This window comes from Nannospalax galili, unplaced genomic scaffold (assembly GCF_000622305.1).
Source record: "Nannospalax galili isolate Female #2095 unplaced genomic scaffold, S.galili_v1.0 scaffold1646, whole genome shotgun sequence".
Lineage (NCBI taxonomy): Eukaryota > Metazoa > Chordata > Mammalia > Rodentia > Spalacidae > Nannospalax > Nannospalax galili.
In genome coordinates this window covers 254,703-273,099 of record NW_008354415.1, presented here as the reverse complement: position 1 = coordinate 273,099, position 18,397 = coordinate 254,703, and the positions used below count along the sequence as shown (strand labels likewise).

The 18,397-nt window shown below is 40.3% G+C and overlaps 1 protein-coding gene across 3 annotated transcripts in view; it reads right to left on the bottom strand.

The window, feature by feature from the left end:
• The window catches only part of LOC103748844 (guanylate-binding protein 6-like), a 66,511-nt gene that overhangs the window by 5,805 nt on the left and 42,309 nt on the right, over positions 1 to 18,397 (bottom strand). Inside the window, exons 1-6 of one of the 3 annotated variants that reach the window (XM_017802831.2) lie at positions 12,338 to 12,483; positions 7,239 to 7,440; positions 4,572 to 4,702; positions 2,734 to 2,843; positions 1,996 to 2,192; positions 176 to 421 (exon numbers count right to left, since the gene is read on the bottom strand). In XM_017802831.2, coding sequence (XP_017658320.1) covers positions 176 to 421; positions 1,996 to 2,192; positions 2,734 to 2,843; positions 4,572 to 4,702; positions 7,239 to 7,434 — 880 coding nt within the window. In that variant the 5' untranslated portion in view covers positions 7,435 to 7,440; positions 12,338 to 12,483. Of the gene's footprint in view, positions 1 to 175; positions 422 to 1,995; positions 2,193 to 2,733; positions 2,844 to 4,571; positions 4,703 to 7,238; positions 7,441 to 12,337; positions 12,484 to 18,397 lie in introns of those variants that run through there. The other 2 variants (XM_029555273.1, XM_017802830.2) reach the window with 2 other exon arrangements.

Genomic DNA, 18,397 nt, shown 5'->3' with positions numbered 1-18,397 from the left:
ACACACACACACACACACACACACACACACACACACTTCACTTTGGGGTATGAACAGCTATAAATACACGCTATTTTACAGAGCGAATCAAAACTAATGAACAGTGAGAAGTACAGTGAAATACTTAACACACATCAGGTCACACAAAGAGAGGATTTCTGAATCAGGGACGCACATTCTCCAGAGACTTCCATTCCACCCCTGAGAGTCTTGGTCTTCGCATGGGTAAAGATGTAAGAACTGAAATTTTTTGATTGTTTTTGGAATTTGGAATCCAGAGGAATCTCCAAGTCCTCTTCCCTATAAACTTGGAGCTCCTGTGGATATGTTGGAGGATCAAAAACAAAACACTTCCGTTTTGGAAAGAAACGCCTGATACATTCTCTGGATTTGTTGGCATTTTGAACTCTAAGACTGTCACCTGAGGAAAAGGAAAATTGCAGTGAGCGCAGTCTTGGAGCAAGGTAGGTCAATAATATTATAGCAGAATTCCAGCATGAAGAGGGAGGTGGGCGGGAAGCCTCACCCCAGCTGAGAAGCTATGGGCAACTGATGGCTGCTGGGAGAGGGAGAATCAGGTTTTTCAAGGACTGGGCCTTGACAGGCTATCATATTCCAGTAGATGGCGATACAGCCAAGTATCCACTGGAAGCCCTGAGTGGACTCAGTGGGTGAAAAACAAAGCAACCAAAAAACAACAGCAACATATGAAGTTCAGAGATGATGGTGAGGGAGAAGGGAAGAGCTGGATGGGAGGAAACGAGGGTGGGCTTGCTCAGAACACACTGTAGACATCTACAAAATTCTCAAACAATAAAAATACTATAACCACCAGGCGTGGTGGTGCAAGCCTTTAATCCCAGCACTCAGGAGGCAGAGGCAGGCAGATCTCTGTGAGTTCAAGGCCAGCCTGGTTTACATAGTGAGTTCCAGGACAGTTGGGGCTACAGGGAGACCATGTCTCAAAACAACAAAAAAAAAAAAAAAAAAATACTATAACCATTCCTTGCAGTGTCTGTTCTATCTCCATTTATACACTCGTTCAATAGCTCAATGGTTATAAAACTTAAATGTCTGTCTGGAGATGAATTTTGGAGACATCGGATCATGTAAAGAAATACGTATAGTTATCCACAGAGCTGAGCTGGGAATCTGCTCTGTTTATTGTGTGATTTAACCAGTGAATGGTTGTTTACCAACTTATGCTCTGCAGCTAAAGATATTAGAAGTCACATACACAGGTGCAAACGGAGAGGCGCTACAAACAATAAATAATACAGCAACTAATAGTGTAGGTGACACTTTGTTCAGGTAAGGCAAACTTCTGAAATATTAATAATAATTCCCATACTACAAATAGGATTATCTATTTTTGGTATAAAGTTTGAACACTACATGGTATTTAAGTATATAATTTAGAGAACTCAGTATTCCCTAAGAAGATGGGTTTCATCAAGTGGTATTAAGTTAATTCGTTAAATTAAATATCTTCATAAATAAATATGCTAAAAAGAAGAAACTGACACAATGGAGAGAAAAATGAAAGATCTGGTAGAAAAATATAAAAGTAGTTTCTCAGTTCTGTTTAGGATATAAAGTCACATTTTGTGAAAGATATAATTATCTATCTTTTAAAACTTAAAAAGTAAGAAAAAACTGAGAAAAATAGGTCCTTACGATTTTTTCCTGTCTAGGAAATTGCCTTTTTTCAGGGTTTTCCTCAACAAAAAAGGAAGAAACACGATAAGAAAAGTATGTGTCTAGCCCATGGAAGAGTTGCCTGGCTTCCGAATGCTTTCCCCACACGTTAGTACTAAATAATTCCCAAATTCATTAAGGTTCCACCCATTCTAAGTGAGCTAAACTTGAGCTGCTACAAATTATCAAGGAGTAATAACTCAGTTCCCAGTCAGCACTTTTCCGGGCCTTGAAAGGAGTCTCAAATACAAGTGTGACTCAGAGCTGATGCAGAGGGTGCAGATCACTCTCTGACACCTGGGATGAGCTTCAGGGCCTTCTCCAAGTACTCATCTTCTGTGACAGGGCGACCAGCTGTCTCCAGCTCCAGGGTGAAATCCAGCAGAGTCCAGATAAAATCTGGAAAGAAACTCATAAACTCAACGGCATCCTTTACTCCGTCAGGACTTGGCGCAGACTTCACCCTGATTAGCTCTGTGAGCTCTGTCACATAACTAGACCTTGGGTAAGGAAAAGGCGCTTCGATCAAAAATCCACACATTTGCTTTATAAAAAACATTATGAGCACCGGGCATGGTGGCGCATGCCTTTAATCCCAGCACTCGGGAGGCAGAGGCAGGCCGATCTCTGTGAGTTCAAGGCCAGCCTGGTCTACATAGTGAGTTCCAGGACAGCTGGGGCTACAGGGAGACCCTGTCTCAAAAAGACAAAAAAAAAGAAAGAAAAAAGAAAAGATAAAAATATAGCACTTTTAGCACTATAAAAATATCTTTTAGCGGGGGGTGACAGCACACCCCTTTAATCCCAGCACCCAGGAGGCAAAGCCATGTGGATCTCTGTGAGATCAAGGCCAACCTGGTCTACACAGCAAGTTCCAGGACAGCTGGGGCTACAGGAAGACCCTGTCTCAAAAAGACCGAAAAAAAACATTATGAGCAATCTCTTCTGCTTTGGAACCTTCTGTGCTCCACCAAACACAACTGAGTCAGAGAAATGTAACCTAACATAGCTCCGCTCAGAACTGGAAAAGGATACTGCAGCTGCTCCAGGGCCTCGTCAGTGATGCTGCTCACACTGTTGTAGATCAAAGTGCTGCTCAGGAGCACGGCCAGTGTGAAGAGCCACGAGTCACTCTTAGGATCGCCCTAGAAAATGTATTAAAATAAGCACCTATTAGCTTTCTCTTTAGGTATTAATTTGGTTTCTGTTCAATCATAATTCATTTGTTAGGGAAGACAGCACAGTATTTGTACAAACAAAACGCCTTGAAAATGGAATTAAAATCAAATCTCATTTTTAGCATGATTTTAAAGAACTTCTTCTGGTCTCAGCTTTTCCATCTCTGAAGAGTTTCTAGTAATGCTTTCCCTAAGGGTTCTGAACAGGGTGACGTGAGAAAATAAAAATAAAGACAGTTGCTAATGAGCAATCGGTTGTTCTTTAAGAGACAACTATGCAGATTTCAACAAAGGGGCTAAGTTACTATATTCAGTACTCTGCACTAGTCAAGACTGAGCAATCAAATTGAAATTTAATTTATCTTAATGAGGACTAAACATCACACGCTTTGCTTGCTACAAGTAGGCAAAGAAAAACACAACAGTTATTACAGTCAAGATGACTATTATCATATTACAAACATGTAAAACAAAATGTAACACATAATATGTTCAAATAGTTTATGCATCAGTGATAGATCACAGGAAGTAGAAATGATAGCCATTATATTGAATACAAATAGTGACTGTGTTAAAGGAGAGAAAAAGCTTTGGAAGTTCAAGAGAGAGTACGTGTATAATGGGAATTTTCTTAGAAATTCTGTGTGAGCTGTTAAGACACTTGTAAAATGTAGACTCCAAGAAGGGAAGTGGGCCAGTGGAAAAATTTGAAGCCATAGCAGCATTAGAATGTACACAGCGTGGTTCTTGGTCTGAGTGACACAGAGCAGAGAGTGACTAGAGAAGAATGGCTGGAAAGCAAGAGCTTATGCAGGATGAGGAAGGGCTCTGAAGACGGGTAAAACTGTCGTCCGGACGCTTGCAGAAGTCAGCAGTCAACTGCAGAAGACACCTGGCGTGCTCCTGAAAACCCTTGAGGAAACGAAAACTCTGAAATCTAAACCTAGAATATGGGAATTTGGGAAATAAATATTGTGAATATACCTAATTTCCCAAATTATTTTTATTTTAAAGTAATTGACTAAGATCACAAAATATCATTCTCAGGAAAAACAATAGGTTTGATGTCATGGCAGTATCTGTACTTGGTATGTTGTTTTATAAGTAAGGACAGAATTAGTATTTCCTCATGAGCAGAAACAGAGCCTAAAGAAATGTAGGGATTATTTTTAATTTAGTCCCCACAAGGGAGGATATGAGGGAAAGAACGAGGAGTGATAAAGTCAAAACGAAGAGGAACAGCCATTCATTCATCCTAAATAAAAACAGACATGCTAACCCTAATTAAAAGCCTCCTGTGCCAGTTTCTATGTCTCTGTTTTCTTTCTAGGAGACACCCTTGCTTTCTAACATCAAAGCAGTGATCATGTGGTTTTATAGAAAACCCTACACACTATCTCCTTACCTGGAGCAAACACTTTCAAGAGTACAGCCTTTACCTTGTTGACTTAAGATCTTAGCCAGGACCCTAACTTCATTTTTTTTTTCAAAAAAAGTTTATTCAGTAAGTGAAATTATTCACTTTAACTCTCAGAAATGAAAGGATTTCTTTTCCTAAGCCACATTGCATACTAAGATTTTCAAAAGGGCCAAAGCAAGCCTCATTCCACACAGGAACATTTCACAGTACTTAAATTACTAAGGATCAGGAATAAGGAATGCAGAAGACAAAAGATCCCAGATTCTTTGTCTCACCTTTTCTCCATCACCTAGGCCCTCGACACTCAGAAGGACAAATCTGTGGTTCGGTTTAAAAGTGTGGGGCATATTCCAAATCCAGATGCCCTTGGTGTCAGATTCTATAGTGGGGTCCAGGAGAAGAAATCCTGATGGAAAATAATTGATCAAAATATTGTGATATCAGGTCATGCAAGCACCCCTTGGGCTACAAAGTCAGACTGGATGAGAGTGCTGTAAAGTAGAAAAGAATGCTTTCTCTCTTTCACAGAGGATGCCCAACTGTGTGTCATCGACCATATCAAATCCATCGTTCCCAATCCTGCTGCATTTTAAAGTTCAGGTTTTTTCATAAATAACAATTCTGGTTTTTGGTGTAAGAAAATGTGTATTTATGTCTGTGAGGTCTACCAGTGGACAGAGAGAATCTTTAATTTGTAACTGTCCAACACCCCAGTTTCTGAAAGAAGATGACCTAGTTCAATACAATGAAATTATGTGAAGCCCTTTGTCGTACCAACTCCCCTAAGAGACCTGTGCATGCTCTCTGGGATCCCAAAGAGCGCAGTTCTGACTAAACCATCACAACGTTCCTCTTAAGTTCCAGTTTGAGGAATAAGAATACTTATTTGGGCTTGCCAACAAAGTTTATGCTATTCAGAAGAGGGTCACTTACAAAGGCATGTGTGCCCATGGGTTCTTTCTCTCCCACATTTGAAAAGATGGATAAAGTACAGTCCTCATGAAAGGTTCTATCTGCATCACATTTCTTACTTGTTTTGAAATCACTGTGACTCATATATAATCAAGCAAACTCAGCAGCAATTATTAATAAGACATTTCTAAGGGGGACACTGAAATCATATCATATGTATGACAGTTCCTTCCAACCAAAGGGGAACAGGCTTCAAGATTTCCTGTCTGGGACCACCATAGAATTACTGATGCAGTTTCTATGTGTTTTTCTTCCTTTGAAACTCAGAAAATGATCTTCCATTTTTCTTATTTTTAATTACTATGACACATGTCCTTTATATTGAGATATACCTATAAATACTATAAAATTAAGATAAGCTAAACTTTCAAGTATTCTGTGACATCAAGTTATATGCCATGACACGGAATTTTATGACAGATAGATAAAGCCATACAAAGGTAAAAGTGAGATGGCAATCAACATTCTGATTTATTTACCTTTTATTCAAGGAAAGAAGCATCCTCCAAAGTTTCTAGGACAATACCCCCCCCTCCCAAATTAGCGCTGTCAAGGCTTTAAAACATAAACCATTTGGCTATTTCATATTCAAATATTCCAAAGAATACTGAATTTATATTACTGAAACAGGTACTTACGGGTGATGTTTAAAGCACTAAATTGAAGATCACTCTGTTGCTCTGAACAGAATTGTTTATGTACCATTAAAGTGGAAGCAGGAAGTAATTAGGCAAAAACAGTATTTCAGGCAAAAGATAGTCTAGTGTAAGCTGGCATAACAGAAATAAGAAAAGCCATATAAAATCAAAGTATAATAAGAGAAACAAGAGACTGAGGCCTGACAAGGTTGGCGATGAGCCAAGTGAAAGCAGAGCACTGGTGCGTGAGTCTGAGAGCTTTGGGTGCGCGTTGTTAAGAGGAAGGAAATGGAGGCTTTTTATTTTGCTTTTTGATAACTGATTTCATGGGGGTTTAGGAGTAGAGTTTGGTCAACAATTTTATTTTGAACATAAAAATGTTCACAACTTTTAGAAAAAAAATGACTAGATGGCTACTTTAGCTAAATTTGAATTTTAAAAGTGGTATTAAGGGGGTAAATATGTGCCTAAGACTTATAATAAAAGTTATTTAACATTATGGAACAAGGGGCTGCGATATCTCAGAGGATTCCATCCTTGGCAACCCCAAATATTATTACTATTGATAATAGAGGACTAGAACAAGACCACTTTGTCACAGTTTGTAACTGGCAGAACAGTCCCCAGGTCACATCATAAAATGACCTCCAATTCAGATGACTCGAATAAAAGCTGGAGTTTGGGAGTAAACTGAGAGATAGAAATGGCAACAAGAAGCAGCCCAGGAGAGTGCTATGCATAGAAGATAAGGCAGGAAAGCACTGTAAGGATTAGTAAACCTGAGAAACGATGCCAACAGGGGACAGAGATACAAAGGAACATATGCTGACTCACAGGAGATGGGGATCTTAGCTGGTTTAGCCAAAGCAACTTGGTGGAATGCTGGGTCTTAAGATCAGAGGTGAATCCATTGAAGAAAAGAGTAGAAAGAAAAGAAGGAAAGGAAATTGAGATAACATATTTTTTGCTTAAAGAGAGGTAAAAATGTTGGGAGCTTCGAAATAATAGACTTCCAAGTATGTTGGCTACTTTAAGAACAATCCATGTGGACAGATAAGTGTGATGTGAGAGCGGGCATTGTAAGAGGGCAGAGCCTAAGGCATTAGGAAAGATGAATAAGAGAGTTTCCTTTTATATGAAATTGATACAACAGCTATAAATCATAGAATTACACATAAGAATAGATCTAATTGCAATTTGCTATAAGAATTAGAATTAAAAAATTTTGATAGAACACTTGAAATCTCTTTCCACGTGCTACCAAGACCTGAGTGAAAAAAGTCAGATAAAGCTGATCTCAAGTAAATGTTTCTGTCACAGGACCTCACTGACCAATGTTTTCTTCTGCAAGAAGGTTCATCAAGTAGGATTTTCCTTTATTATACAATCCCACAATTGCCACAGCCACCACAGGCTCCGCTATCTTCTGAAGAGTCCTCAAGGAATCCTTGTTAATGGATAGCTGCCCATTCCTATAGTCTACTAGACACGTGGGAGCCACGGGATATCCAGTAGACTCAGAAGCCATGGTCACCTGCAAAGGCAAAAATTTCTATCATGAGAAATCATAATTAATTCTCTTGGTTAGTCAGATCATGTGGAAAAGAGCAAACGGCAAGTTGAGACTTCAGTACATTTCTATGCCAAAACCACACCGGAGGGCTTCATAGGACATTCATTGTTTATCATATTTTTCTGAAGATGCTAATGATGAAATAGTATTACCATTCCAAAGTTTGAATTCCTCAATAAATTAAAGTGAGGCAATGTTTATCACGTAACGAGAATCTACTTTATTCTGAGCTCATTAAAAAAAAAACGCACTATTGGGCTGGAGAGATGGCTCAGTGGTTAAGAACACTGGCTGTTCTTGCAGAAGACCCAGGTTCCGAATCCCAGCACCCACATGGCAGCTAACAACTGTCTGTAACTCCAGTTCCAGGGGATCCGAAAGCCTCTTCTGACCTCCGAGGGCATTGCATGACACAGGTGTACTTACCTACATGCAGGCATACACATAAAATAAAAATAATAAATAAAAATTTTTTAAAATGCTCTAGTAACAAAAAAAGCCATTATTAACAAAAATTTTAAGCTCTACAATTGACTTCTGAAATAGTTTGGATGCTGAATGTCCCTTAACACCACCAATGTCAACATCTTGATCACCAGGACAGTAGTACTGAGAGATGGTAGGACCTTTAGCAGTGGGTCTTGGTAGGGGGTTATTGAGTCACTGGATCAAGTCCTTCAAGGGAACTGTGAGAGTACAGCCCCTAGCTCTTCTCTGCTGCTTACTGGTCCTGAGGTGAGCAGTATTTCTTTGCCACACTTGCCACACTTGGTATTTGGTATTTGACTATGGTGTGTCACCATGTCAGAAATGAGAGAATGGTCTATGACGTCCAAAAGTGTGAGCCAAAATAAACCTTTTCTCTTAGGAGTTGATTCCATTAAGTATTTGTTATAGTAAAGGAGAGCTACCTCACTCAGTGACCTATGTAACATTAGCAAGGAGAGTAAGCTGGCAAAGTGAATTTTATGACAAATTTATTTATAAAAAGCCAAGCCTGTCATATTTTGGTTGTGAAACGACCACAAATTGTAACTTCACATTAACAAGAGGTGCTTGTTTGTTTGAACAATGTTTTACCATCTTGGATAACTTCTAAGTGTTCTAATATTTTGATACTCTGACAAACAGTATTTTTTTTATTTCCCTCTCAGTTCATCACTGTCAATGTATAGCATCTAATTTTTGAGAGTTGATTTTCTATCCTGCAGAAATTATTTATGGTTTCTAATATTTTATGGATCTAGATGCTTCTGCAAGTAAAGCAACATCATTTGGAAACAAAGACAACTTTGCCTCTTCTTTTTCTTGCCTAACTGTTCTAATAGTTCCAGTGGTGTATTGAATAGAAATGGCAAAAGATATTAATCACCCTTGCTTTATTCTTGATCTTAAAAGAGCTTTCCACCTTTGACCACTGAATATGTTATTTGCTGTGGTATATTCATATACAGCTATTATTAGATTAACATATTTTGCATCTATTTCTTGTTTGTTGAGACTTGTCTCTTTTTATTTAAATTTAAAAATTTTATTAACTCTTTGAGAATTGCATAGAATGTATTTTGATCATATTCACCCCAATTCCTCCCTGTCACCATGCCCCCATCTCACCCCCCTCTCAATTTTGTGTCCTTTTCTCCCTATTTTAATTTAGTACCAACACCCATATGTGTTGTCCATCTACTTCTGGGTGTGGGACCATTCACTGGAGCCATTCCCTTAAAGAAACCTAACTCTACCTTCCCCAGAAGCCATCAACGGTCAACAGCTCTTCAGATAGGCATAAGGGTTCATGAACTTACTCCATGCTACAATGTTGATCAAGAAAGAGTGTTGAATTTTGTAGAAGCATTGTTTCTGCATCAGTTGAATCATGTGATTTTTATACCTCATTCTGTTAAATCAATGCATTTCCTGCATTGGTTTATTTTTAAACTCTTGAACTATACAGTACATATATTGCACTTGATCATATTATTTCATTCTTTTAATGTTCTGAAATATTTGGTTTGCTAGTATTTTGTTAAGGATTTTTGCATCTGTGTTCTTAATAGTTACATATTGCTGTGGTGTCAGGGTATTTTAGTAACCTTCGGGCTACTATAAAAGTACATCTGGGGTAACTAACTTAAAAAGAGGAAAGGTTTGTTTTGGCTCACAGTTTTAGAAGTTTCAGTCCATGATCAGGTGGCCCAGTGCTCTTGGGCCTGTGGGGAGGCAGCACACCATGGCAGGAGTGCACAGCCTTGGAAGGTGCTTAAGGCAGCAAAAGAAAAAGGAAGAGGAAGGGCCAGAGTGATAATCCCAACTACCAGGGCAAACATCCAATGGCAAACTTCCCACCTCTCAAATTCCAACTGCTCCTAGCATCACCATAGGCTGCAGGCCACCCCCTCCACAGATGGGTGTTTGGAAGACACAGATTCAAGCCACTGGACAGAGTGGTGCTGACTCATAGAATGAGTCTGGATGAATTGCCTCTTATTTAGTTTTTCTGAAAAGTTAAGAAGTAGTGTCAACTTATTTTTCTCTGTAATTCTGTTCTTCTATCTCTGCTAATATGTCTGAATCTTGTTTACATTCTTCTAATTGTTTTAGGCTTAATTTGTTTTTATCTTTCTTTTCTTTTTTATTAGCTTTTTCAGTTACGAAATGAAGATGGTTAACTAGAAATCTTTTTGTTTTGTGATATGAACATCTATATTTACAAATTTGCCCCTTACCAATGCTTTTACTGGATCTAACAATTTTGGTATGTTCTGCTTTTTTTAAAATAATTTCTCTTAGAGTACTTTATAATTTCTCCTATAATTTCCTCTTCAATCTTCCAGTTAAGATTTCCACCTATTTTTAAGTTTTCCTGATTTTCCTCTGTTCTAAATTTCTACCTTCATTCTGTTATCAGAAAGTAAACCTATGATGTCTACCTGCTTAAATCTATAGAGACTTAATTTGTGGACAAATATGGGCCGATTCTGAAAAATGTTCACTTGGGGGAATAATTCTCTGTTGCTCATAGAGACTGTTCTCTATATGTCTGTTACATTTAGCTGTTTACTGTACTATTTAAATCCTAATATGTCTTTATTTTCTCTTTGGTGGTTCTGGTGTTTAAGGTAGCATATTGAAGTCCCCAACTATCATTATAGAAAGATTTTTTTTAGTTCAGTGGTGATAAATTCTGCCTGTGTTCATAATCCTTGAGCCTTCTTTCTGTATTAAGCATTTCATCATTATATAATGTATTTTGTCTCATACACTTTTTATCTATAGTCTATTTCTTCTGATATCAGCAGTCCGCTGGTCTCTTCCATACCATTTGCATAGATTATGTTTTTCCATCTTTTAACTTTCACCTTCTTTGTGACCTTGGTTCTAAACCTAGCTCTCCTGGAGACTGCACATAGGTGAACCATGGGTTTTTATTGGTTTGCTTGTATCTGCACTGACAGTCTAACATTCCTTTCTATCATCTAATCCATTTCTACCTAATTACTGATAGAGGGACATTTTGCTATTTCATTTCCATATGCCTTGTAACTTTTATGTCCCTCACTTTCTGGTCATTTAGCTAAAATTTTGTAGTGAAATGTTTTGAATCTTCCTATTTCCTTTTGCACATGTTCCACGGGTGCATTGTTTATGGTTGCCATGGGAATGATGTTAATATCCTAAAGTTCTAACACTAAGCTTTCATATGAATAACAATGTGTAAAATCTCTGATACCTTCACAGCTGCTTCCTCACAGTTTTAAGTTGTTGTTATCACCAAATTATATCATCACATAGTCTGTGCTCAATTTCACACAGCCCTAAGTATAGTGTTTCATGTCAATAAAAACTTTTTAGTGGTATTGTTCACGGATATATTAGGACCACTGTCACATTACATTTTAATCTATCTGGACAATAAAAATTCAGATATATGCCTCGGTTCTGGGGAGGTTTTGTTTTACTAGAATTTTCTTTTTTGGTTGGGGGGTGGGGAGGTTGGTGGGGTTTAGTCCTAGTTAGCCGGAAACTCACTATGTAGACCAGCCTACCCTCGAACTCTCGGCGATCGGCCTGCCTCTGCCTTTCAAGTGCTGGGATTAAAAGCATGTGCCTGGTCCAATTTTTTTTTTTTTTTTTTTTTTCTTAACCACACATTTAGACACAGAGCAAGATAAACAACAGGCTAAGACCATTTCAACAATTGATTAAAAATCCTGAAAGCGAATTACTTCATATAAAGGACAGCGTTGTAGAACCTCCGGAATATTAAATGTGGTTAATATAAGAAACAATCTTCCAAAGTTTAAGTACCCTAAGAATCATCTTTTCTCTGTCTTTCCAGCGTTCAGCAGGGGCCGCACTCTGGAAACAAGGATGGATGGGAGGAGGCAGAGGAGGAAACAAGTCCACCTAAGCGACTCCTCCTGGGGGCTAGATGTGGCCTTCTCAGTGGAACAAGGACCGTCCTCTCCCTTTGGTGCATATGATCGAGGACGCACTTCTCTGCCGCTGCTAGGGATGAGGCCTCAGGACTGGAATTTCCAGGACGCAGGGCGGCGTCATCTTTGTCTCCAAGGAGACACCCAGCAGCCCGCTGTGGGGCACACCCGACTGGGAATCCTGCCCACCCACACGCCTGGGACCCTGCCCCACCCACGCGGAGTGTGAGATTTCCTTCGGGTAACACCAAATTCAGGAGCGAAGTTACATGGCTGAGGTCTAGCTGTCAGCCTCTCTCGCTGGCGCTCCTCCCCTTGCTTTCGTCTCCTCCAGAAAGGAAGCAAACCCGGCCACAGCCCTGTAGTGAAATATCCGGTGGAGAGAATCTAAAGCACCCGAAGTTTCTGGGAAGGGAACTCACCTCTAGAAACCTAACTGGAGACTCCAGATAGGGTCAGGCCAGGGCGTCAATCCCACAATCCTTCCTCTCCTCACCTTATCAGGGCTCTTTCACAACTGATGTAGGTGTCCTTGGGCCTGGGAGATTCAGCACAGCCTGAAGGAAGGCCAACACAGGGCTGGCAGGCTGTGTTTCAACATTTCAACATCCTGTCTCTGGTGCGTTGGGAGGAGGGAGAAGAGGGCCTTTCATTGCTTTAAATTTTTACTTGCTTATTTATTTCTCTCCCTTCCTTTCTCCTCTCCACACTCCATAAACGAGTGAGGTTGTGTGTGCATTTATTTTGTTAAACAGGAAAATAAATCACATTTTCCCACTGGTGTGAATATCCCACCGGCTTTAGTAAATCTAGGCTTTATGAACCTAGTCTAAAAAAATGCCTCTTAGACCCCACCAGACACATCGGTCTACAAACTAAGCACCTGTTTCTCTTAACATTTTAAGGTTTTATGCACATTATTATTATTACTTAGACTGCAAAGATACGGACTTCGTAATGACTTTGTTATTTTTCTTAAATTAAAGGCAGGATTTCTGGAACTTTCCCAATACCTTAAAATTTCTTTCCCTGAAACAGGCATTGATTTTGAAGGCAATGTGATCATATTACACGACACAAAGTGATCATGCTGCTTCCTCTGATTGGAAAGTCATTGATCATTGCACTGGCTTTTTCCTGGTTTTTCCAGTTTTGAGTTGCATAATTAAGTCACTTATTTGTGCTCTTTCCAATTTTTTAATGTATTATTTTAATTTTTTTATTTTATGTGTAAGAGTGTTTTGCAGATGAGAGTTGAGAGGATGTATCAATATTCTATCTACCCCCTGTTCTGCTATGTTCCATGAGCCTTAGAAGCAGAGGTTCCACTGTAGATGTGTCACTTAGGGCTGGACATCTCTCAAACATATATTCTCTGTGTGTGATCAGCTGTGGAACTTTGCAACAACCTCCATCTGTTGCAAAAAGAAGCTTCTTTGATTAGTGGTATGTGGTATATTTGTCTGTAAATCTAAAGATCCATATTTAGCATACAGTAAGAAATTTCATTTATTTAGAGATATATCATAGATAAGGTTTTTTTCTAGGATATATGATCTCTCCGGCCAGCAATGTTGTCAGCATGCACAAGACCCAAGCCTACTCAGTCAGACAAAAACCCAGTATGGAGCTGGGTAAATGGGGAGCAGACCCCAACCCTAGCCAAAGAACTATTGGCAAATGATTATTGTGGGGCGAGGGAGAGTAGATCTTTAAGGGAGCGACTCTAGATAGGCTGACTAGACTCTAGGGGATGAGCTTACACTGGGGGACACCTGGACAGAAATGCTTGACTGGAGAGGGCTTAACAGATATGACAGCATATCTGAAATCTGGTGGGTGAGGTATAAGGGATTAGGCAGGGGAGGGGTTCTAAATTTGATTAAGATGTATTATATGACACACAAAATCTCAATAAGAATATTAAAAATAAAGAATGTTTTACCTGCATGTATGTAAGTGCAGCTGTGTCATGCAATGCCCACAAAGGACAGAAGAGAGCTCTGGAACTAGAGTTATAGACAGTCGTTAACCACCATATGGCTGCTGGGAACCAAACCCAGGTTCTCTATAAGAACACCCGGTGCTCTTAGCCACTCGGTGGTCTCTGATCTTATCATGGGTCTCACTACTTCTCACTCCTGCCTTCACTCTCTCCTTTGTCTTATTTTCCCTTTCTTCTCGAGAGATGTATTATATTGTGCTTTTAGGAGGAAGAAAATATTCTCCAACAAAGCACTTTGGTGCTGTAGTTTCTCACTAGATAGGCTTCTTCTGTTTATGTTCTTTTATTTTCCCCTCTGCCCAATAGGCATGTTGTGAGTTATTTTGTTGCTGCTGTTGTTTGAGGGTTTTTTTATAAGCATAAGTACATCTGTTTTTACCAAGAATTGTCAGGACATGTTTTAAAATAATGGGCCCCGGTTTTTCCTTTTTATGCTGTTTTCCCAGCAGCCATGTTGTACAGGAGAGGAGGAGACCCTATGAGAGCAGGACAGTTACAAACAATGAGCACAATCCTAGTGGAAGTGTGCGCCACAGAGGACTGGGCCCACAGCTGACACTGAGCAGACACAGTGAGGGTTCCAGGGCTGTGGTGACGTTCCCAGCCAGGCAGCGCTGTCTATGCCATGCAGTTCTTCAGAACTATGAAATACTGATTGTTTCAGTGGAAAAATGTAGTGTCTGAAAAATAGTCTGCAAAACTACCACAGGTGTCTGGAGACATGGCTCAGTGGATAAAGTGCTTGCTGTGCAAGTGTGTGTGAAAGAATCTCAGATCCCGCATAAAGAACACATGCCATAGTGTGCATCTGTAATCCCGCTGCTCCTCTGGCAAAGATGAGAGGTAAAGAGGAAAATCCCCAGGCCCCCTGCCTGGTGTAAGCAGCAACAAAGAATTAATTTCTGCCTCAAACAAGGTAGAAAGCGAAGACTTATACCCAGGTTGTCCTCTGACTTCCACACTAGTGTGGCACACATGTCTGCACTTACACACATGAACAGCCACACACACGTACACACACAGACACATCACACACACACACACAAAAAGGGTTTAGTTACCCTTTTTGTAGTTGGCTACATCCTTAGATTCATTAAAGCAATCACATTCCTGGGACTGGAGAGATGGCTCAGTGGTTAAGAGTACTGGCTGCTTTTGCAGAGGACCTAGGTTTGATTCCCAGCACCCACATAGTGGTTAACAACTGTAACTCCAGCTCCAAGGGATCCAATACCCTCTTCTGACCTCCGCGGGCACTGCACAACACAGGTACACCTGCCTACATGTAGGCAATACACTCATATGCATAAAATAAAAATAATAAAATACTTTTTAAAATTTTATTTTAAAAAATCACAGTCTTGTTTTGCCAACAGAGAAAAGCAGATGATTTCCTAGAAATGCCCCAGTTATGGAAGAAACCCTGTTGCTTTCAGTTTCTATCAGACTTCTATTCCAGGATTTTCCTGCAAATTACATTGCTTTGATTCCAGAGTTAGTTTTCCTGGATTAGAGAATAAGCCTACTAGGCTATTGTTTTCTCCTCATATTTTTATTAGTTCTTCAAGAATTTCAGATGATGTATTTTGATCATATTCACCCTACTCCCAACTCCTCTCAGGTCCACCCCCCACTTCCTGAACCATTCAAGATTTTTTAAAACCCATGGAGTCCAATCGGTGCTGTCCATAGACACTTGATTATGTGGCCATTCACTCCAGTGAGCTCAACCTCCCATGGGCCATACTCTTAAAGAAAACGGATTCTTCTTGTCCAAGCAGCTTGTCAGTTGCCCAGAACACCTCAGCTAGGGGTGAGACATTATGCCCACCACCCTGTCAAGTCCATGCAATTCTGTCTTGGGCTTGCACAGATCTTGTGCATGTTGTCATAACCATTGTGAGGTCACATGTGTACTTGTCCTGTTGTGTCCTGGAAAATAGCATGTCCTTGTAGTCATCCACTGCCTCTGGCTCTCACAATCTCAGCATCCTCTTCTACAATGATCCCTGAGCCTTGAGAAGAGAAGGTATGATATAGGTGTCCTATTTAGAGCTGAGCATTCCAGTCTCTCATTCTGTGCACCTTGACCTCATCTCAAGTCTGTGATCCCAGTGCTTCTATGGCAAAGATGGGAGGCAGGGATAGGAGATTCCCAGATGTCTCCAAGCCTGCTTGTCTGGCATATGCAACAACAAAATAGAGGGATCCTGCCTTAAGCAAAGTGGAAAGAAAGGGCCAACACCAAGGTTTTCCTCTGCATTCCACACTAACAGCATGTACACACACACACACACACACACACACACACAATTTTTTAAAAAATCAAAAAATTGCAGAGATAAGTAATTTAGTTGCCCTTGAACCTTAATTTACAAATTCCTACAGGTTCAGATTCTTAAAACCTCAGTGTTGTTTTGCTAACAGAGAAAAGCAGATGATGTCCCAGAAATGCCCCAGTTTTATAGAAAAGGCCCTGTTGCTTCACTCTCCGTCAGGACTGCATTCCAGGTACTCTCTGCAAATCAAACTGCATTGGTGAGAGACAGAGAGAGAGAGAGAGAGAGAGAGAGAGAGAGAGAGAGAGAGAGAGAGACAGAGAGACAGAGACAGAGAGACAGAGACAGAGAGACAGAAACACAGAGAGACAGAGACACAGAGAGAGACAGAGAGAGAGAAACAAAGAGACAGAGACAGAAAACTGTGAAAAGTGCTTCCTGGCTGGGAAAGCAGTCCTCCTGCGACATTTAAACACAGTGTCAGGAAGTGCATTCCGTTTGGAAGAGGGGAGAAACTCACAAATGAGATTCCTGACACTGCCTTTTTGGATTGTTTTTCATGAGCAGGTGCTTGGCACTCAGCTTTTTAAAATCCTTCTGCAGTAACACTTTAAGAGTGTCCGGCTGATACCATAAATGTGATTACTGTTCATGACTGTCTTCAATTCCTTCTCTGCAAGAGACACAGTGGCTTCAAACCAAAGCATCTATCACTTGCTCCACTGAGTTTTATTACTTGCTTATAAGTCCTAAAAGCTTCCTGCCCACTGCTCAGGTTCCACTGTGGAAGAGGAGGCAGAAAGAGTGTAACAGCCAGGGCTGTTTTATGAACATAAGGAAGTGGTGGCTTCCAGGCCACTGGAGGCTTGCTCATGTGAGCCTGAGGCAGCAGTGGTGTCTAACTTGGGACCCATGTTAGTTCAATGAAACAAGGGCCCATAGTGGAGGTGAGAAATAGGTGGTGGGCCAGCACTAGACTGAGAACTATTTCAGGCTGATTGATGCTGGGTGAGGGAGAGTATGACATACGACCACTGGGTGGTCTGACTAGACTCCAGTGAATGCGTTTACACTGAAGGACATTTGGGTACAAACACCTGAATGAATAGGACTCAGCATGTATGGCAGCATGCAAGGGTTCAGTGGGGGGCTACGGGGAGGCATGACTTGGGGAGGAGGTCTGGATGTGAGCGGGAAATGTATGAAATTTTAAAAGCTCAAAAAAATTTTTAAAAAAATTAAATAGATAAAAGAAATTACTTATGTCTAGGGATGTGACAGACACAGACTTGGGTTTTTCTCTAGGATCTATGACCGCTATAGCTGTGTATATTCAGCTATATTTACACACATGATTTTCCTCTCACTGAGTGGGCCCAAAGTCCAATTAGATAGCTGTTGATTACCCCCAAGATAAAAGTGCCACTACTACACCAGTTGAGATTGTTGTTGTTATGGTTCTTAGGCTTTACATCAGTACTGTACCATTGACTGGTTTTGTTCTCTGATATGGTGATTGCTAGTCTTCATGGAGGAAGCTTCCTAGTCAGTTCCAGCTCCATTGCTCCAAGTCCTGTCATGGAAGTATGCCCTGCCTTCAGCAATATGGTATTACTTTCAAGTTCTGGGAGGCAATCAAGGGTTTTGGCAATGGCCTGTGTTATTTTGGGCATCTCTTGGACTATCCTGACCAAGAAATTGAAGGGAGGTTTCTCCTGTCTGGCACTGTTTTTCTTGTTAGATAACCTTCATCTATACACATGCACTCATGTACAGATATTGTGTGCGTGCTTTTCAGTAGGTTTTTGAAATAATACACTTTCCCCTGATTTTTAAAAATATTTATTATTATTATTATTTTATTATTATTTTAACAGAGCCTATGGTAAGGATTTATTTACAAAAGAGTGGGCACCCCACATTTACAGCTCAAATACAGAACCTGTGACCTTCCAAAAGCCACACAAAATGGTGAGAGAGGTGCCTCTTGGTGTTCTTGTCTTATATATCCTTTGCCCCCCCTCCAAATGCAGCTAAGGTTGACTAATTGGGTGGGAGGGGTAACTGACACCCCCCTAAACTCCTTGATGAGTGTGCAAAGGAGGTGTGACTGTAGCTTACTGGCATAGTGGTAGGAGGACATTTCCAGTTAACACTCCACCCCTTCCACCAGCTCTTACATTCTTTCTGCTAAACTC